General features: G+C 41.4%; 2 protein-coding genes across 8 annotated transcripts in view; one reads left to right on the top strand and one right to left on the bottom strand.

Annotated features, from left to right (window-relative positions):
- Positions 1-1,319: 1,319 nt before the first annotated feature.
- Positions 1,320-5,495, bottom strand: NANP (N-acetylneuraminic acid phosphatase). The gene is made up of 2 exons (XM_002194388.6): positions 5,268-5,495; positions 1,320-5,144 (listed from the first exon to the last, which is right to left on the bottom strand). Exons 1-2 carry the CDS (start codon positions 5,355-5,357, stop codon positions 4,449-4,451), a joined length of 786 nt encoding a protein of 261 aa, XP_002194424.2. The 5' UTR covers positions 5,358-5,495; the 3' UTR covers positions 1,320-4,448.
- Positions 5,496-8,377: 2,882 nt separating this feature from the next.
- EIF2AK2 (eukaryotic translation initiation factor 2 alpha kinase 2) overlaps positions 8,378-21,371 on the top strand; it is a 25,582-nt gene continuing 12,588 nt past the window's right edge. Inside the window, exons 1-10 of one of the 7 annotated variants that reach the window (XM_030268458.4) lie at positions 8,378-8,516; positions 10,207-10,333; positions 13,709-13,823; positions 15,500-15,669; positions 17,217-17,319; positions 18,976-19,058; positions 19,812-19,902; positions 20,388-20,422; positions 20,586-20,720; positions 21,153-21,272. In XM_030268458.4, coding sequence (XP_030124318.4) covers positions 10,230-10,333; positions 13,709-13,823; positions 15,500-15,669; positions 17,217-17,319; positions 18,976-19,058; positions 19,812-19,902; positions 20,388-20,422; positions 20,586-20,720; positions 21,153-21,272 — 956 coding nt within the window. In that variant the 5' untranslated portion in view covers positions 8,378-8,516; positions 10,207-10,229. Of the gene's footprint in view, positions 8,517-8,673; positions 8,911-9,695; positions 9,829-10,204; positions 10,334-13,215; positions 13,270-13,708; positions 13,824-15,499; positions 15,670-17,216; positions 17,320-18,975; positions 19,059-19,811; positions 19,903-20,387; positions 20,423-20,585; positions 20,721-21,152; positions 21,273-21,371 lie in introns of those variants that run through there. The other 6 variants (XM_002191203.6, XM_030268466.4, XM_030268462.4 and 3 more) reach the window with 6 other exon arrangements.

Here is a 21,371-nt window from a genome sequence, read left to right as displayed (position 1 = left end):
AGACATTCACACTGCAAGGCTGATGGCAAAAGCTGTGCACAAAAGAACAGTATGTGCTACGTACAGCACAGATACATTGCCTTTGTCTTTGTCGTACCCCTCAACATGCCCAGATGATTTCCAGATGACAAGTTTTGTTAGTATAGAATTAAGGTAGGATTTTAAATTGTTTTTTAAAGGCCTTACACTAATCTGGAACATTTTAGAGCCGAAGCTGAAAAACAGATCACTACATATGTGAAGAGGAGAAATTCTGGCTGTGATGAGCCAGACTACTTCAATTTAGTTCAAAGCCCTAACACTGGTGTCATGTAAGAGAAACTTCAGAAGAAAAGACAAACTGAATTGATTGTGGTTAACTGGGGCACAGCAAGTTGTCTGTTGTCTCTCTTTCAAGAAATATGAAAACCGTAAGCTGCAGGGAGTAGGAAAACCTTAACCTTAATTCAAACATCTTACCTCTTTGCATTAATTTAGTACTCTAATGAAAGGTGCTTATTTTCTGTATAAAATGTTCAGGTGAGTTTCTAAGATCTCTGTGTAAGAAAGTCCCTCATTCTGAGGCTGTCACTGTCCAGCTTAATGTCTTAGATACACAAAGCTTTCTCCACAAGAACAGAAAGGCTGTGCTGTGCAGGTGTGTGATGCTGTAGACAGCATGCTGGCATGGCCAAGTGCCTGCAATAGAAGCTGAGCCCTCCTTTACTCTGTTTAAGTCATCTGCAGTGACTTAAAATACCTTTTTACCTTTCCATCTATCTCCACAGGTCCAAAAGATGGACTATTTGTTCCATTACCCAACAGAAAACAGTAAGGGAGCAGCTTGCTTTTCTGCCGCCAAAACAGCCACAAAGTGAGCAACCTCCCACCCTCCCCCTCTCCTAAGTCACAGAGGTCAGTGTAGCAATAGCTCAGACATGGCTTTGCGCACCCATAACCTGCCAGAATGGGTTCCCTGGACTTGAGATTTCTGTATTTACTGATTTTCTCTTCTTGCAGTCTGTTCTTATGCTGTTGCAGCAGCCAATGCCATGATGTCAGGACATGCAGGCTTATGTGAGCTGGCATTCTTGGCAAGTCAGGTTCAGCTACCACTGAACTGCAGCTGGCAATTCAACATTCAGTCTGGCCATGAATCTTCATAAACACGTAACTATGTTCCAGCCTCTGTTTGAAATTACAGAAACTACACCTAGTCACCACATCTAAACATGAGGTCATAGATTTCAAATCCTAATTCTGTGCTATTTTAAAAACCAAACAGAACTCTTGTCCTTTGTTGTATTTATCCACAGCAATTCAGAATGTTCAAACATACATTTTATAAACAAAATACTTTTATTAGACTAATACATGGGTTATTTTAAATCAAGAGTTAGAATATAGTTGGTATTAAATTATTGTTTCAGTTCATGTCAATGAAGTCAAAGTTACTGTAGATTAACCTCAGGAGGTAACATTCGTCTGGAAAAAAAAAAGTTTAAAAAATACAGATGGAATTTCCTTTTCCTCTTTTCATTTTGCATGTTTTGGAAATATAGTTTAAACCACATAACTTAGCTAACAGAGCGTAACACTAAGCATACCAGAATTTAATGGGAACTCTTACTAGACTGTTTAATTGATTTGTTTCTGCTTCTGATGGGAAAATTATACCATCACTACATTTATGTTTCCAATTTACTAGACATAATTATTTTTCATTATCCTTTCTGCAACAGCTCTATCTAAGAAAAACATCTTGAGTATTTAGAGATACTCCACACACCTAATCCATTACTGGGTAACTGCTTTTAAGAATGGCCCTAGATAAGAGAGAAAAGTCTTGTATTGTTTCTCCTTGTTTTACAGAAGCATCAAAACAGTGTTTCCCTCTCTGGACACCAGTAGCCACATTCAGCCTGGTACAGAAGTCAGAAATGGAAAAATAATCTCAGCTGTAGCCTCTACTGTCACCTGAGTGTGCAGTTACTGTGGTTTTTCAGAGTCAGAGATGAAAAGGAATGGCTGGCCATGTGCAAAACAAAGAGCAGTCTCTTCTAAAACAAGAGACCCTTTATACAATAAGCAGGCTCAGCATGTCACTTCAGAATGATGCAGGGGCAAAAGAATATGAGCCTCAACTTATATTAAAAAATGGTAACCTGGTGTAATATATATCTATATATTTATGTATCTATATCTCCTTCAAACCCACGGACAGACTTATGAGTTATTATTATTTGTTATTTTAAATATCAGCTGTATCAGAAACCTCATTCTGACCTGAGTTCTACTACTCTGCTGCTGCGCAAACAAGGCAGAGTCAGTTACTGTGTAGCTCCTTTGGGATGCTGTTGTGAGCAAAGTTGTTGCTTTTGTATTAGATGGTATAGTTAGATTACTTCAGGGATCCTTCTAATCTTTTGGATACATTTCTATTTTTAACAGCATCCCAGACAGGCTCAATGATCTTTATTATTCTTGTCTCAATCATCAGTTCTAAGAAATGCTATTAGCAGTGTTTTGCTTATCAGCTAAACCAGTGACTGTTTCCAGGCTCCTTAAATGCAAACAAAAATCTTAACTTAGGCCTCTTCCTTCAGAAGGTGTGACACGTCAGTGCCACTGGTTCACATTACTGTAATTGGATTGTTTTCAATATATGCCCACTTCCTCAAAGGAACAGGCGGGGTCTTTCTCTGTACTCTTCCTTGAGCTGATGTCTCAACAGCCTTGGCCAGGTAAGAAAAGGAATGTGGACTGCTTTACCTTTTCTAATGGACAGTTGGGAAAGGGGTTCCAAATTTAGTATTTATTTTCTTGTATTCCCCCTCCTCAATGTAGGAGCAACATTTTTGATCCAACCTAAACTCCAAATCAAATAATTTAACCCAAACCAGTAACAGCCTCCTCTAAACTAACTGTTTCATCCCATGCAAGACTTAACTGCATTTACTTACGTTCCTTGGTTTAATTTGACATGAATGTTTTTTGTATATTTTGTATATTATGTTTCTTCTACACACCCATTTCATAGTAGGTTTCTGTACTTCTAATTGCTGTCCACATGCCAGACACTCTTCTGCCAGTAGCCTAATACCCCTGTTCTCAAAAGATCTGTCATGGAATTATTCAAAACATAAAATTTGGCTTTTCATATATGGTCTTATACTCATCCTGGTGAATATATAGCAAATAGGGTTGAAAACCACAGACTTGCCAACAAGTGCCTACATTTCCATTTAATATGAGAATACTTCCCCATTATGTAGTAAGAATATGAGGCACAGAAAAAAATAAATGGATGTAATGATCTGGGGAAAAATGAAACCTTACTGTTTTAGAGAGTCATCTCCTACATGTAGTGGAAATATCACATATACCTTATAAAGTTGTATATAGTACTGTAATACACAGGACATAATTTTCCAGTTTCCTGAAAGAGAGAAATGAAAGCAATTTACAGACAATTAGCTTGTATTTTCTCCAGAATAAATCACATGAATTACACATGCAAACTGGAGTAAGAAGTGATTATATAGCAGTGCCAATAAAACAGCCAAAAAAGCCACTGATTCTACAGTTGAATCTGAGTAATCATACATGTGAGCAAGAACAAAAACAGTTTCTCCAAAATGTCTGATCAAAATTCACTGATAAAATCAGACAGAACAATGATATTAGCTTCTGAAAAGTCTTACAGTACAGTAACACTATTGAAAATATCCCTGTTTTATCCATTTCAACCAAAATCATAATCTGAATCACAAGTATACTGCATATCTGCATAAGCAACAAGATAATATAAAGTAGAAGCTTATTCATCAAGTCCCTCTGATAAATGGTCCCCAATAAAAAAGCTAATTTTTCATGTATGTTTAAGTACTTTTGGCAAGAGATACAAGTTTCATAAAAGAAAAACCACTGCAAAGTCAGAAAAAAATTCTAAAACTTGTAAAAAAAGATCAAAGGTAGAGCATTTCTAATACTCTGAGAAATAATGAAATTCAGTCCAGTTCCTGAGATAAACTGTAGATCAGTTGTGAAGATTTACCAGATTGTACCACACTCTCTTTCTCACCTTCTCTTACACACTGCACACAAGGTCAGAACTGAAGATTTTGCTAATCTTACAAGTCAGCAAAGCATGTGAAAACTCAGAACATTCAAATTTTCTTTTCCACTATAAAAACAAGAGACTGGCAGCTTAGGTCAGAGACAGACAGACTTCTGCCACAGTCTGCCAAAATAATTTCCAGAGGCAGTTGCTTTAAATTAGCTGCACTTGCATAATTTAAATCAATATAACTGTGTTTCTGTCCTATTTGCACTGAAAACTGTGCTCTTATTCATCGCTCTGCTGTTTAAAAGAGACCATAGATGAGTTCAAATTCCTAGGGTCAGACTTTTAAAAAGAGCATCTGTCACCTAACAGCTCAGCAGGTCTCTGTATGCTGGAACCATCATCAGTGTGGTTCATTGCTACTAGCCATATGGTCAGTTTCTAACTTAGCATTAATGTTGTGCTCCATCTTCTGTAAAACTGCTGGAAGATCCAGTACAGAAGAAATAATATAATGAGGTACGGGTGTGGTATCTACCGGGGCAGTCATTGTTTTGTTTATCCAGACCGTTGCTTTCAAGCCAGCATTCAGGCCTCCTTGAATATCTGTATCTAGAGAGTCACCGACCATCACACACTCTGCGGGCTGCACCCCCAGGAGATCGCAACAGTAATGAAATATGGATGGCGCTGGTTTCTCCTCTTTCTGCTCTCCCCCCACAACGATGGCATCGAAGTAGGGCTGGCAGGCGCACGCCTCGATCTTCTCCCTCTGCGTCTGCTGGTCGCCGTTGGTGAGGAGCAGCAGGCGGAGGCTTTTCCGCAGCTCGGTGAGCATGGCCCGCGTGTCCTCGGCCAGCGTCAGGTGCTGCAGCCGCGTCGTCTTCCACAAGTAATAGCACTCGGCCGCCAGGTCGCGGTTCGCCTCCCCCCCGATGGTCTCCTGGATCGCCTCCTCCCAGTGCGAAATCCGCAGGTCTGTGATGCACATCTTGGCGGGATCGTGGCACTCCTTGAGGAGCTTGGCCTGGACTTTATCGCAGACAGCGCGGGCCTCTCCCTCCCCGTAGCGGTGCTTGGACTGCAGGGCGCCGATCACCTGCAAGGGACGCGGGGGCGCGCGTCAGAGGGAAGGGAACGGGACCCGCGCGGCACCGCCGCCGCCGCGCCGGGAGCCGCGCTGGCCGCGGGGCCCGTGTCGGAAGGGGGACAAGGGCAGTACCTCCTCGATGGCGCGCCGCCCCGCCGCCGCCGTGTCGATCAGCGTGTTGTCCAGGTCGAAGAACACCGCCTTAACGCCGTGCAACCCCATGGCAACGCCTCCCGCGACTGCCGCCCCGCTCGGACGGCGGAGGGGAGCGGCGGAGCACCGGCAGAGCCGCCCGTGCCCGGCTCAGCGCAGCGGGGCCGCCCCGGGGCCGCCCCTCACGTCAGGCCCGCGGGGCGGGGCCCGGCGGGGACGGCGCTGCCCGGAGCGCGCTGGGCGGCGGGCGGAGCTCGGCGCTACCGGGTGCCCCTCCCGCCCCCCAGAGAAGGAGGGTTGAGGGCGCGCAGGGCTCTGGAATGGGCTATGAGGAGACCCTGCCCGAATCCCGGTAGCTCGTGGGGGCCGGTGGTGGCGCCGGCCAGGGAAGAAAGGCTGCGGCGGGAGCTCCAGTGCCCCGGCTACCCGTGGGTGTGGCGGCGCGCCCCTTGCCGTGCGGCCGTGGGCGGGGCGGCAGCTGAGCCCGGGAGCAGGAGCGACTCTGCGGGGCCCCGGGTGTGGTGGGTGGGTCCGCGGTACTTGGGATGTGCTTCGATGTTTGATGTTTTGCTTTGATTTTGGTTGGGGTTTTTTTGTTTGTTTGTTTGTTTGTTTTAATCTTTCTCTGTGTAGGAATGCTTTCTGGATGAGACAACGGGACAGCTGGCACCTGGTTGGAAAACAACGTGTTGAGATGCTGCCAAGGGAACAGCTTTGTCCTGGAAGAATTCCCCCCGCAGCGCTTCCACCCGGGCAGGCTTGCCCACTCCCGGCTGTTGGCGGCAGCTTGGCTGGCTGTACCAGCCCCGGGCTAGCGGCTACTGCCGCTGGGAAAGCCTATCCCAGCCTTAGGAACGGCACCAAACAGGTCCCTGCACGGGGTCGTGGCGTGGCGCCCAAAGATGCCGAAGTTTGCAGGTTTTCACTCCGAAGCATTCCGTAAATAGCGACCTGCACGAAGAAGGAGGAGGAGGAAGACGCGCACGCAAAAGATTCGGTTCAGTTCGGCTTTCCCGGCTTCCCTGTTACTTTCTGGAGCGTGTCCTTCTGCAGTTGCCTCTGGGCACAGCAGCTACAGCACGGGGATTAAATCATCCATCAGCAACTGTTCCTAATAAAGCCAAAGTCTGTAACTCCACTATTTTGAGAACCCCGTATAAGAATGGATTATTTGAAACTGCAAAAGTCAATATTTTATAGAGCAAGTGAATTACAAAGGCATTCAAATGAAAGCCTGAACAGCTTCATAGAACAAGATTTTTAGGTGTATATTACCAAAGGCTGTTTCAGAATTGATGTTTTTCCCCAAGGTGAAGTTTAACAGGTTCTTGTTCATTGATAATGTTTTGAGAAACACAAGGGATGTTTTTTAACAGCCATCTAGCAAATTTTCTTAATTTAATTTGTGTTTAATACTGCTAATGTCAATTAGACATGAATCATTAACTGCAATTCACAAAGCTAGAGGAAACTTTGTCTCTTATCAAAAAACTGGAAGTTCACTCCAGGTCACTTTCAGTTCTACAAACCGCACCTTTGATAGGAATCTCCTTATCTGATAGAAGACATTGAATCACATGCAAGGCCAAAGTAATTGTTCCCAAAAGCTTGGCATATGGCAAATAAAACTACAGAAGACAAGCCTTTAAGGAGAGAGAAACAGCGATGGCTAGGGATCCTGTAGTTAAGGCAATAAGAGGAGTTTTAATGAAGTTCTAATAAAATGTGCTAGTTTTGCTTGATAAGACAGAAGAGGTGTTAGGCATGTGGATTTCATGAGCCTCTACTGAATTACTGTTTTTCAGAATTTACACAAAAGAGTGATTAAAAATAGCTGAATTTCTATGATTCATTCTACTTAGGAAGATGACATTTGTTTCAGAGAGCCCTGCATTGCAGACAGTGAGCAGTGGATCCTATGTGTACTTTTGGAAAAAGGTACATTTACATAAAATTAATGTTTTTGCTTTCAAGGACCATTTGGACCATTTTTCTATCAGCAAGTGCGTTACTTTCTCCTGTCTGTTCTCCTGTTCCTAGTTCTGCGGGCTCACTAGGGGCTGGAAACCCCTTGCAGAAGCTGAGAATCAGGAAAAGAACAGGAAACTGAGTAGGAGACTCAGTACTCAGGACAGGAAAGAACAGGAAACTGAGTACTCAGGAAACCTGAGTAGGTGACAAACTGAAACATAAGATAGAGTGCACATTCTAGAAGTGATAATGTAAGAATGCCAATTTGGTATCTTTAAACAAGAAGTTGCTCTGGGTACCTTTAAAAAATGAAAAACATAATAAACACTTCCTGACGTCACCACATGCCCCTCCCACCAGGCTGCACAGGCTCAGTCCCAGCCAAGGGGCCCTACTTCTAAAGAAAACTTGTTAAACTTGTTGTCCATATGTAAATAATAATTTGTGAATAATTCGACCCATATCATAGTTTGTTTGAGTTTTGGGGGGTTTTTTTGTTTGTTTGTTTGTTTGTTTGTTTTTTTCTCCAAGATGATTGTGTTTAGGAGTTCAACATTTGGAACTCTCTGATGGTTTTTTCCTGCATCTCCACTGGTATCTCAATGGGTTCCTTTTTGGCTGTGTTAGCATTATGAGAGAGCAGGTGAGCTTCCTGGGTGCCCAAGCTGTTTCCTCATACTGAGGAAGACCTAAGGCTTACTGCTGTTTTTCTTTTCTACAGCTGGAGAGAGACCTTGCAGGGGATGGGAATCAAATCTAGGCAATCAGGAGTAGGTGACCTGTCTGCACAGGAAGTCATCTGCTCCATCTTTTACATGTAGCCCCTGAAAACTAATCTTGGAGATTTCCTTCTCACTTGCACAGAATATATTATTACTTTGGTGGCTGACTTTTTTCCCCCTTTATCCCAGTAAGAGATTTATTACAAAGTGATACCTATAATATAGTTCAAGCTCAATTGTGTTGAGGAATATTTCTCACAAAGGTGTCTTGTCATTCTGTAATCCACAGAATGAAATGCACATTGGGCTCCTGGTTGGACCTCGAGACTATGAATTCCCATCCTTTGGGATAACAAAGGACATGAAGACAGGTGACTGCAGGCAGGTGAATGGCCAGCTGAGAGTAACAGCAGGGGCTGGTGACTGCCGACCCTTTGGATAAGGTGACGCCAGTGCGATGTATGAACAAAGAGCAGGGAAGCAGGAGAAGACGAGAAGGAAGAGCGGGACTGATGCCGTGGGACAGACTCTGAGGGTATAAAACCCTGGGGGTTCTTGGGCTTGAGGCGTTCGGATGTATTTGGGTGCGCACTGCTGCCCGCTGGCCATGCTGCTGAGCCATAGCGCGTGGTTACTGTGACAGGAAAAGGCCGGGGGGGCAGGTCTGTGCGAAGCCGCTCGCTCGCCTCGGAGCCCTGGTTCCCCGCAGGCCCGGGAGCGCTGGGCAGAGCCGCCGCTCCTTGTGTCGGGCTGGGGCCAGAGCCGCCCCACTGCCTGCGCGCCTTCCCCGCCCTCGCCTGCCTTTCGCTTTCGTTTTCGCTCTAACGCGGGCCGGCGCTGCGGGAAACGAAACGGGGCGGGCTCTGCGCGCCGCGCCGGCCGGCTGCTGCAGTGTCCGCGGGATCCGGAGCGTCGGCAGCGGCTCGGAGGTACCGGCGGGGCGGGGGCGCGGGAGGAAGGGCAGGGGTCCGTGCGAGATGGGGTGCCCGCAGCGCGGCTGGGGAGCCCTGGGGTCATCTTTGGTCCGTGCGACTGAGCCTGGCGTCACCGCTGCTCGAAGGGGATATGTTACGTGCCGTCGGGTTCCCTTCTAATTCTGGAGAAACGTTACTGATTATTTTCCTCCCACAGAAATCAGTGCATGATTCAATCTTTTTCTGTCAAGAAATCTGCTAAGAAATCTTCTCTAATAACTAAATTCTCCACTCTGGTTTCTAAAACCCTTATTGCAAGCAATGACTTCCAAAACATTTGCTGACTAATCATATGAAATAGAAATTCGAATTAGTTTCCCATGAACTTTGTTATTGGCATCAGTCTTCTATTTTGTATTAAAGCAGTGTTATAAATGGATGTGATTTTGCTAACAAAATTGTAATTATATCAATAATTTGGGAAAATAACTGAAAAGTATATGTGATTAATGTTATGAAGCATATGAGTTTCATCAAGAATACATGTGGGAAACAGGATGCAGGAATTGGATTCGGCCTTGGGAATGGAGGAAGTCAAAGTCCCAAACCGAAATTGGCATCAACTGAAGTTAAAAGACAACTCCTAGAGCAGGATCGACCTTGAATATGAATAAAGTTGGGACCATTCCAGACAGGGAGTCTAAAATAGTGGTCTTAGCTATGAAATAAATTAATTGGAACATAGTATGTACTTGCATAACACCAAGCTTAATGCTCATGCGCCACCTGCCGAGTTATCCAGAGGACATGTGAGGAAGACCTTTGGCCTTCCTCCAGGAAGACGCCCGAAGAGACCAGAAGACCCCATAGCAACAAATGGAAGCATGCACTGTGCAGTAGAGTGACACAGGTTGCAAGAATCGAAAATAGAAGGTGATTTATGGGAACTGTTCATGAATATGTATTAGCATACAGTATATAAGTTGTGTTTGGAACCTTTTGCCTTTGTACGGGAGGCAGGTGGGAAGCCCGCCCCGTACCCCGATCGGTTGGTTTTTACTTATGCTTTATCTGAACCACTGCCAAATGTCTTTTCTGTAACTATTGAATTATATCTTATTGTTTTATTTCATCTCAATTAAAATTGCTGACCTCAGTTAAAATTGCTGCTAAATTTTAAGTTTGTGGTTTATGGAATTGGTATATATGGGACCTCATTCATATATCAGCAGTGACCTATCTACTAGGATTAGGGACTGCCTTTATTCTATATCTAGAATAACAGATACATCTTTGAATGTTATTTTGCAGCATCTGTTGAAGATTGTGTCAAAATGGATCGTGAGTATATGACGAAGATCAACCATTACTGTCAAACGCGTAAACTTAAACTGGTTTATGAAACCGTCGATATGACAGGCCCATCTCATTATCCTGAGTAAGTTTACTCTGCATGTCAAGAGCTAGCAGGGCTCTTTCTGCAATGGACAAACTGTGTAAAGCTTGCAGTCACAAATGTTAATTTCCTGAAAGCATGTATGTAGTGGGAAAGCTGGTTGAAACCATGAATTGAATGGTAGGTGCATGGGGAAGACATAATGTGATACAGTTTAAGGAGAAAACTTATTTCAAGGGTGATGGCTCTTTTTCAGAGAGTACCAGCAATGCACCTGTTTACTTACTAGTAGCTGTTGTATCTTATGCATCTCCTCTCAGAAGGTGGGTTGGGTTATAACAAGAATTTCAGTTTATGATTTAAATGCTACAAAGAAAAGTGTTTAGAAAGCATTGTTAATTTCTAATCAGAAAGATTGGGTGTATTAACTGATTATGTACTAACATTTAATGTCTAGTATATTTTTAACATCTCTTACAAGAAAAGGGTCTTTTGATTAAGTAGTTTTGCTTTCCCTTTTAGAGACAATTACAGGTGATGGAATATATTTTTTAACATTGATATAGTGTATTTTTTCTCAAGATCTGTAATATTTCCTTGTGTGATTTTTAAAAAAAATTTTTGCTAGTTTCCATGAAGACAAGCCTTATTCTAATAATTAATACATTTCTTTAGATGTGTTGCATGTTGTCAGATAGCACTGTCTATGCAGATTTATTCTAAAATCCATCTACCATCCCAGAATAAATGAATAGATATTATCTGGATCTCAAATATTAATCAGTTATCTTTTTTTTTACCCATGTGGCTCATGTAATTCAAAAAGGTAACCCTTATTGCAGTAAAGACAACAGCTGTGATCACACAAAAGTAATGGCATGGGACTGGCAAATACATTCCAAGTTGTTTATTCCATTTATTGTGGTTTTTCATTGTTTTTCTGTGTATTCTGTACATCCACAAATGAAATTCAGCCCATTGTGTGACAGTGGTATCTAGGAAAATCCTGGGTAACTTGGGCTATTCCAAGGATACAGTGTAAAGTGTCAGGTTGAAGTGATGTGTGCTGTAAACCTTCAGTCCCCTTATGCTGCTCGTTCCTGGTGTTTGGCCTGTGATCACTGCTGGTTGTGAGCTAGCTCCCTAACTCTTCTGTGCTGTGTCCCATCTCATAAATCACCTTGTAGTTGTTTGAGGCATGATGCAGAGATACCTCCCATCCTATCATGGTTCTGGTGCTGTAGCTGCTTCCAGTACTGGGTCAGACAGGGCCAGTGGTGAACACAATGTAAGGAGGTTAAAGGAGACCAGGGTGGCTCAGTCCTGAGCTTTCTTGGTCTGGGAACACAGAGAATGGACAATTAGGTCAGTCCTGCCTAAACCTGTCAAGCCTGGGAATTGCTTTTTAACTTGGGGTTCATGGTGAATGACTCTACACTTATGACCAGCTCATGTATTGCTCCTGCAGGTAATCCTCAGCTTGGTTATGGAGACTCACTGCAGATTTCCTTGGGATGCTTAAATAAAATGGTGTATTTTGGATGCAGTGTCATAGCTGAATGTGTGTAGTATTCACTGACAAACTCCTTCCCAAAGAACAACCTTTTTTACATGTTCTGTTTTTTCCTTGTTGTTTCCTATGTGTAGGAGTATATGGCACACTATGGGTGTGCCTTTTCCTACTGTTTGCCCCTTTAAGATTTCTTGTTAAACCTTGCTTACACATTGATAGCAAGCACTGTTCTGCATCTTCATTTGTTTCCCACCCAAACATTTCATTAAAGGGAAGTGGAGAATAAGGTTGGAATAATGAAAAAAGTGATTTCGCAAAGTCATTACATTATTTGAGACCAGTTTTCCCACAGAGGAGCTTATGGTGCTGTACCTTGACTGTGAATCCATCTTGTTGTCTGTGAGCATTTACATGCTCTGCTGCAATCTGAAGCACAGAGGTACTCTGAGGCTCTAACGGTCACTTTAACTTCCAATTGCAAGCGTGTACTGCTGCCAAAGGCAGAAATCCAGTTGTTGTTTTTTCCTGTGTTGCCTTTTGCGCAAAGGCAGTATCAGAAACATTTGCAGCTGCAGAACAAGTCAGATCTGTAGGGATGGTTTTGTCTGAAATGCAACCATTTGTTATTAGGGCACAGCAGTGGGTTGACCCCAGGAGGCAGTGAAACCCCTAGCTAACTACTCACTTCCCCTCAGTGGGACAGGGAGGGAATCAGAAAGGTGAAAGGGAGAAAAAACTTGTGGATCAAGATAAAGACAGTTTAATAGAGAATAGCTGGATGTGTGACTAAAGCAAAATAAAGAAATTACTTACTCCTTCCCATCAGCTGGCAGATGTTTCTAAGAAAGTGGGGCTTCATAATGTCTGATGTGTACTTGGGAATGTACTCTATAGCCATGGGTATCCCCCCTTCCTTCGTAATCTCCCAGCTTTTATTGCTGAGTGTGATGCCATATGGCATGGAATGTCCCTCTGGCTACCTGCTATGGTTGTGTCTCTTCCCAGCTTCTCGTATATCCCTCCTCTGCTTGCTGGAGGGCTGGAGTGGGAACAGAAAAAAACTTGGATGCTGTGCAAACACTACTGGCAGTAGGTAAAACATTAACTCTGTGTTAGTCCTAAAGCCACAACACAGCACCATTCTAGCTGCCCTGAAGAAAGTTAACCCCATCCCAGCCAGATCCAGTTCTGTCAGTCCTGGGCTGCATCAGATTCCCATTCTGACTCATGGAGTTGCCATCTAGGAAGCAGGACATGCACAGTTGTGGAATGGAGGGACAGAGAGGGAAAGGATCAGCAGTTGAGCACAGAAAGGCACGACTGGGGCTTGTGTGTGTTTGTTTGTTGGTAATATTTTTTTGTTTTGGTGGGGCTTTTTTTTATGACTGCCTTTAAATTTATGTCTTGCAAGCACCAGGCGTGGTTTTTGCTCTTATTAAGCAGTGTACATCGCAGGGTATTAAAGGTGAGTGTAATGTCACATCTGGTTTCATGAAACCAAAATTAGCTAATCTCCTCTGTGTACTTTTGCACTGCTGAGATGTATCCTAGTGTTAGGGCTTCACAACCTTGCTTGTAATGATGCTGACCTCATTCATTCTTATACTTTTAAAAAGTAAATTATTTTGATTTTAAAAAGCAGTTAAGCAGTTAAAAGTACTGTTGGAACTAATAAAGTACATGCATTTCTGACTAGAGAGGAAAATTTAAAAAATATTTATACTAAAGAATTATGATAATCATAGGTTTGATGTAGTTAAAACACATTAATCCTTCAATACTTCCTGTAGTGTATCCTATAGTGCTTTGTAGATAACAAACCCAAAGTTTAATCTGATAAGATTATTATAATATATGCGTGGGGAAAATGTAGCAATGTTTTAGACAAGTTTCCTTCATTGCAGGTTCACAGTTGTTGTCAAAATAAATGGTCAGAAATATGGTACAGGCACTGGTAAAAGTAAAAAAGAAGCAAATGCAGTAGCAGCAAAAGAAACATGGGAGATGATTGAGGAACAGGTGAGTAAATAGTAGGATTAAGGATTATGCAGTGTACATCGTATGTAATGTAGTAAATGTTGAACATGAATATCTGAAAGTAGACTTTTGATAAAATGTTGTTTAATTTGAAACAGTTTCTAATTATTCAAGGTGTCTTTTGTTTCTGTCTTATTCATCACTTTTCTACTTTTTATCACTGAATTGTTTTCCTTATTTTTTCCTATAGGGTTGATACCTAATACTGTATTTCCTCCTCTGCTGTTATAGGAGGATAAGGAAATGTATTTGCCTTTGTTAAGCTTCCTTGGTGTATCCAAAGTGAGCAGTTGTTGTAGTGCGTGCCGTGTAGGGCATGCTGGGTGGCTGTGGCAGGGGCGTCCTCCTGCGAGCTCTGCAATTCCCAGTTATCGGCAGGCCTGGCGCAGGGACAGATAATGACAACACGGGGCTTGGAGTGCTCCACAGTGGGTTTATTAGGTGGAGAAAACAGAGTCCCAAGACCAGCTTGGGAGGGCAAACAGAAGGTTCTATACAGAAACTCAGGAGGAGGGGTGTAGGAACAAAAACCAATGAGGGTAAAACTGGGGAGGGGTCTAAGGTGGGACTAACATATCATAAACCTATCACGGGAAATAGGGGAGTGGAATAACACAAAGTAACAAATAGGGTGTCGAGTGTAACTAAATGGACAGGGAATACTCTAGAAGAAAGGGAAGGGACTAGAAGGAGTGACAGGGAATGTCCTAGGGAAAGGGGCAGGGAAAGGGAGGATTGACAACTTGGAGGGGAGGAGGTTAGGGAAGAGCTCAGGAAGATTGACAACTGGGGAGGGGAGGAGATTAGGGGGCAAACCTGAGCTCTAAAAGAAAACACACCACAGCAAGCAGTGGTCCTTTTATATCTTGACTACTGTTCAATGATTCAATGTCTTCAAAACATTTGCAGGGTATTACTCTGTGTGTCTGTTGCCACTCTGCTAATGAAATTGCTTAGTTTCACTTGTTCTAATTAATCTTTTTTTCCTTTTCATTATATTCTTTACAGTATAGCTAGTTATATACTCTATCCTTCCTTGATTAAGTCTAGGTTTGACTTTTGCTCCTTAGTTTTCTGCCAAGTGTTTTACCCTTCTTTATTTGCTTTCTTTATTTTTCTTTTTGACTCAGAATGCTTCTTAGCACCTTTTGAGTGAAATCTTTCTTTACCTTTTTTGGCTTTTATTGTGTCACTGTCGTTACTTTAACACAATTGCTGCATGTGTGCTGATACGTTACTGATGTTGACTAGTCATGAGACAGCTGAAAAGTCCTGCTTTCTGCTCCTGTACGTGCACAGGAGCATTTGCAGCATCAGCAAATGTGGGAGCATCAGCAGCATCCTGCTGCCATCCGTTCTTCACAGCTTGTTCCCTGTATTTTCCTAAAAGGGGGGGTGGGATGAGGCATGGTGAGAGGTTGTTAAAGGCAAAAGTGTAGTGCTTGGAAAGCCAGGTTTATGTTTCTTTAAAATGTAATAGTTATGCTTGGGATGTCTGTCCTTTGCCACAAAGGACTCGGTTAATGGAAACTTGGGTTTTCTTAAGAGTGTTTTGAAGTGTGGACAAACCTTGCAGCTATATTAGTTCTTGTGCACTGTTTATCTGAATGTATTTTTAAGCTTAAGTTTTCAAGTTACCTGTTTTGTTTGTTTTATAGCAGAGGAGCGCCTCAAATATGGCAGCTGCAGAGTTAACGACAAGTCAACCGACCTCATCACCTGAACAAGACGAAAATTACGTTGGCCGATTAAATAATTTTTCTCAAAGGACGGGTCTATTAGTTGATTATCCAAACAGAAATCGTACTGGAGGTGACCATGCTCCCACGTAAGATATAATTTACCTTCCTACTTCCTTCTAATACTTTTTGTGTTTACTAATGCTACCATTAGTTATCCTTGGTCATGTTAGCTGAATCTTTAGAAGGGGTCACATTATCTGCCTGAGAGCATTATCTAGAAGCTTCTGGAGCTCTGTCAGCTTTGGTGCCTGTGACCACTTCCTTGGGGAAACTGTTCCAGTGCCCAACCACCTTCTGGGTGAAAAATCTTTTCCTGATATCTGACCTAAACTTATCTTGATTCAGCTTCATGCTTTCTCTTTGAATCCTGTCACTGGTTACCAGAGAGAAATCAGTGTCTGCCCCTCCTCTTCCCCTCATGAGGAAGTTGTAGCTGCAGTGAGGTCACCCCTCAGTCTCCTCCAGGCTGAACAGACCAAGTGACCTCAGCTGCTCCTCATACGGCTTCTCCTCAAGGCCCTTCACCATCTTTTTGGTCTCCTTTAAACGCCCCCCAATAGCTTAATGTCATTTTTATAGTATGGCACCCAAAACTGCACAGAGGACTTGAGGTGAGGCCACCCCAGAGCAGGGCAGAGCAGAGCAGAGCAGGACAATCCCCTCCCTTGCCTGGCTGGTGATGCTGTGCCTGATGAATCCCAGGACACACACAAACCCCCCCCCCCTCCCCCGCAGTGGCTGCTAGGGCACTGCTGAGTCATGTTCAACTTGCTAGTGACCAGGACACACGGGTGCCATTCCGCAGTGCTGCTCTCCAGCCTCCTGATCCCAAGTCTGTACATACAGCCTTGGTTGTCCCATCCCAGCTGCAGACTTCAGCACTTGTTAAATTTCACATGCTTGGTGATGGCCCATCTCTTAATTTTAGTATGTTGGTTACTCTGCAGGGCTTTCCTGCCCCTGAGGGAGTCAACAGCTCCTCCCAGTTTAGAAATGTCAGGAAAATTACTTGGTGTCCTTAGAGTCCTGTGTATAAGTTGTTAAGATGTTGAAGAGCACAGGGCGGAGAATGGAGCCCAGTAGAGCCCCGCTAGTGACAGGTCCCCGGTCTGATGTCACCCCATTCACTGTAACCTTTTGTGCCTGACCTGTGAGCCAGTTGCTCACCCATCATGTAAGCATGGTTATCCAACTGTGTGCTAGATATTTGGTCCAGAAGGATGCTGAGAGATGGTATCAAAAGCTTTGCTGAGGTCTAAAAAGATTGTATCATCTTGCTTTCCTAGATCAGCTGGGTGGGGTACCCTCTCATAGAGAAGGTCCTGATTTCCTTGTTCTGCAAGCTCTGTTGGCTGTGATGAATGACTGTGCTGTCCTCCACGTGTTAGTCAATATCTCCCAGAATAATATTTTCCATGATTGTTTCAGGCTCACTCTGAAAGTGAGTTATCTTTAAGGCACAACAAATTAGTTACCTACCATTATTAATTAGATTAAATGTATATTGAAAACACTGTCTTGAAGATATATACTTCAGATTTCCATTCTATAAAGTCACTTGATTGTAGTGTTTAAAAATCATTAAGACTTGTCATATGGCATATAAGACTCAATTCCCTGTTGCATTCTACAGGTATACTGTTAGCTGTACAATTAGTGGTCATGTGTATGGAAGGGGCGCTGGACCTACCCTAGCTGCTGCAAAACAAGCTGCTGCAAAGGAAGCATATGAGAAGGTAAAAAAAGAAAGATCTCTGAGAGTATGTGCTATATTTAGCCTTATCACAGAAGTTTAAATATTTGAACCAATTTACTCATTGTATTTAAAAGCAAATTCCATGTATTCCATTAAAGAGGGGAATGATCCATATTTTAGTATATTGGTTGGGCTGCTATTGGTAGAATTTATGTTGTGCTTCTATATTCAGTTTTGGATTAAAAAAATAAATGCTAACAGTTGATATCTCTCTGTGTTTCAGAATAGGTCTGATGTTGTCATTCAAGGATGCACACATTTAAAAAAATTTTCAATTCCAATTTGTATACCAGTTGTCTTCTGTGTGCAGTGTTGTTGAGCTGGCAGTCTATGAACATAGTTCTTTTACTGTCTTCTGTTGGATCAAAAATCCGTTGTGTAATGTGAGAGGCAAAAGCAGGAGTCAGAATCAGCAGGACTTGCCTTCTGTAGTGTTCCAAGGCAAAGTCCCATGAAACAATTGCTGACACCATCCTCTGGAGAGCAGAGCTGTTGTCTTCATGTTGGCAACTGATATTTCCACATGTACAAAAATCTATCAGACGCCCAATAGTGATCCAAACCCACTTCTGAAATGTACAGAATATATGAACTAACTAAATAGAGTGTAGTTTAAAGGAAAGGATGGCAGTATAGGGGAGGAAAGAAGCCTTTGTTACTTTTAAGTACTTTTAAAATTATTTATCTATTACTGTGAATTTTCAGTGCTTTTAAAGTTATTTTTAAGTCCAGCATGTCATTAATAATGTCCTATTATAGCTCTAGGAGCCTTTCTTAATATTTTCCTTTGTTGCAAACCTGAGGGTATTTTAATTTTCATCAAAGTCTGAAATTTATTACATCAAGCAGAACTTGTATACTAGTTAGTCTAAATTTGGGGTGGGTTATTTTAGTTTGGTTTTAAATTTATTAATTCTCAGTATATCTGTGTAACAAACAAAATGTAAACTGGCAAAAAGTAATAATGGTCCAGTACTCTTGTATTTAAAAAAAGGGGTTTATTCATTGGCTCTCACTGAAACATAAACCCTGTGTTTTTGTGTCCATGATACTCTGATGGAATACCAGGAAACAAAGAAACAAAAAAAAAAAAAAATTTTGGTTATTTTTTGTGAGGTGATGGTTTATATCCATTGTAGTTGTTGCTTTTAATGTTACTTTTATGCTCTTATGACATAGGTAGTGGGAGGAAGGGGAAGCACCTCTGCTAAGTATTTGGGATAAGTGCCTTTTTTATTCAGCCCTGCAGTGTTTTCATGCTGAAGACATTGAATATCAATTTATACTGACTCATATTTTCGGTTCTGCTGATTACACATACCTAAACCTACATATATGTAATCTTCCACACAGCAGTTGCACATGCAGCAAACAGTGAAGATATTTGCTTTTCGTAACTCTTATCTTGGTTTTGAATAGAATCCAGACTCCACTTTTGTAAATGAATCTGTATAGTACACTCACTGTGACAGGGCCCTGTGTTTTTCCTTTCTCTGTGTGGAAACTGGGCAGATGCTTTTCTTCTGCAGGGCTTTGAATGTTTAGTGCAGTTACCAACTTGCTCTGCATTTTTTGCACTAGGAATTTGTTTATGTGATTTTGTTAAACAATTCTTGGCTTTTCTTTTTCTTTCCAGATGGAAATCGAAAGATCTAATGGCAGTTGTACATTTAGCAAATACAGCAATTCCTCTCAAGTGCCAGCTGAGTCTGACTCGGAGTAAGTTGGGTTAATGTGGTAACAACATATTTAGTAGTATCAGATGGTAATATGCTCTAATTCTAAATAAAAGATACCATTTTATTGTTTTAAAGCCATCTAATTTTAACTTCTGTTCCTTAAACTTCAGAGCAAAGTTTGTTCTACTTGTGCAGTTTTATGTGAGTCTGTATGGGATAACTTACAGTAAGTTTAGAGCTTTCTGATTTATTCAATTTTGGCATAGGTAGTTCTTTCAGAGGCATTTTTGCTGTGATGTAAATGGATTATCCTACCTCATTCAATAGCATTATTTCATGCCATTTTAATGCTCATTTTCCCCTTGTGACACTCTTGTGAACTCAGTATAATTGAATTTCAGTACTGTGCTCCATATTCTGCTTTCTTCTCTCCCTTTTTTCTTCCCTCTTCTTTCATGCTACATGAATCTTCCTTTCCACCAAAGAGAAAAATCTGCTTAGCAAAAGAAACTGAGCATACATTAAGTTTGATATGTGATTTGAGAACCATCAGTTTAACTGTAGTGCCACTACCACTTTTACATTCTTCTATCTTCTAGGTATCTTAGACTCATTTAATAATAGAAATAAAGGAGAATATTACAAAGTGTTGTTATTTTAATAGCTTTCAAGCAGGACTTTTTTTAGTTTAAATCAGTCATGTGTGTTTTTTGGTACTTCTTCTGTTCTCGTGACAATAATTTTATTTATTATTGTGTTACTTTCACCTAAAACTAGCCCATTATTTTTTTAGTACAAACAGCATTTGCTTTGTGGACTCATCTGCAAAATTGGTAGAAAAAATGAAAGACATGGCAATATATGAAAAGCCTTCACCTTTTCAGGTATAGTATGAAAATGGTCTTCCTCATAATTATATTTTAGACCCTGAATAGGGCATGAATAGGGCATGGTTCTTGTCAGAGTGTAATATCAGTTTGTTCTTTTATCCACTAATCATTGGAAAATACATGCATTTTTCCTAAGAATATTCAGTAGTGTTAACCATTAGTCATTTTGCTTCTGTATTGTGGGTCAAATTTATGTAGTGTTTAACAAATGCCAGTACTCTCAAGAAAAGGTCAAACAAAGCTCATTTTTTGTAATGATAATGTTATGCATATTTTTGTAATGATAATGTTATGCATAGCATATGTGAAAAACACTGAGCTAAGATTCATTCTTATGACACTGTTTACATAAGGTATGATCATATTTATAGTCAATTCCTAGATACGTTGTCAGACATGTTTTAAACAGTTTTAAACCAACTACAGTGAAAATATTCAGGATACCTCAGGCTTTTTTTTTTTTCTTTTTTTCCATGTAGAGAAATGCACAAAGTTATGTCCTGAAGTCCGGAAGGTATGTGTTTATTTCTAGATTGCTATCTCCTCTAAACTATTGCAAATAACTTTACTTTTTCTATCTCTAGTAAAGAAATGCTGCTATTGAGAGGTATATTTCTTTTCTCATCTTGTGTTAGAAAAATGGCTCATTATAAATTTTGCTTTTATCCTTGTTAAAGAAAATTGGCAGCTAATTTTGCTAATATAAGAAACAAGGAAGAGGAAAAAAATATGCCAGACCCAAATGCAAATTTGCCAGATGTGAACACAAATACCGGAGAAGAGAATGGGAGTCCACACACTGTCAATAAAACGTAAGAAGGATTTTTTTTTATTTAATATTTGTAAGGCAATAACAGTATGTATGAATTTAGATGTGTTTATTTGTGGTAGAAGGAGGGAAAATACTGCTCTGAAAAGAACTTTCAAAGAAAGTTGACATTAGATTTTTTTTTTTTTGGTGGAAATTTCAAATCTAGCATGGAAATTGACAAGTGATGGTATTTAAAGCTTAGAACCAAATGCTGTTCATGTGAAGATGTGAGGGTAGTTACCTGACATGCCTGGAGGGTCAGTTTCCCTTGTTTTAATCTCCAAGGCTGTGATTTAGACCTGTAGATTGGTCAAATGATGACTATAGAATGATATTGCAGTAGATGTATTAAACCTGTCAAGATTATTTCTATATCCTGAATAGAAAATTAAGTTATAATTGTGTGGTTTTCTTTTTTTAATCTTTTTTAAAGATTTCTCGAACTTTTTGAAAAAATAGAGCCTATTGGTGCAGGTGGTTTTGGGAATGTTTTCAAGGGAATATCAACATGTGATAAGACAACCTATGCAATCAAACGAGTTGAATTCACAAAGTATGTACTGTATATTTACTTCTGCGTTTTAGGACAACCTTAATCAAGATTTTAGTACTTTATTTTCTCTCTTCAGCAATACTAGAAGCATTTAGGTGA

This window comes from Taeniopygia guttata, chromosome 3 (genome assembly GCF_048771995.1).
Source record: "Taeniopygia guttata chromosome 3, bTaeGut7.mat, whole genome shotgun sequence".
Classification (NCBI taxonomy): Eukaryota; Metazoa; Chordata; class Aves; order Passeriformes; family Estrildidae; genus Taeniopygia; species Taeniopygia guttata.
The sequence above is the reverse complement of the archived record's forward strand: the minus strand, read 5'-3'. Positions and strand labels throughout refer to the sequence as shown.

Excerpts from the sequence above, each read along its gene's own strand:
- NANP (XM_002194388.6), bottom strand. The coding sequence starts at position 5,357 with ATGGGGTTGCACGGCGTTAAGGCGGTGTTCTTCGACCTGGACAACACG. Across the intron at positions 5,145-5,267 it reads GGCGGCGCGCCATCGAGGAG|GTGATCGGCGCCCTGCAGTC; the intron begins GTACTGCCCTTG and ends CGTCCCTTGCAG.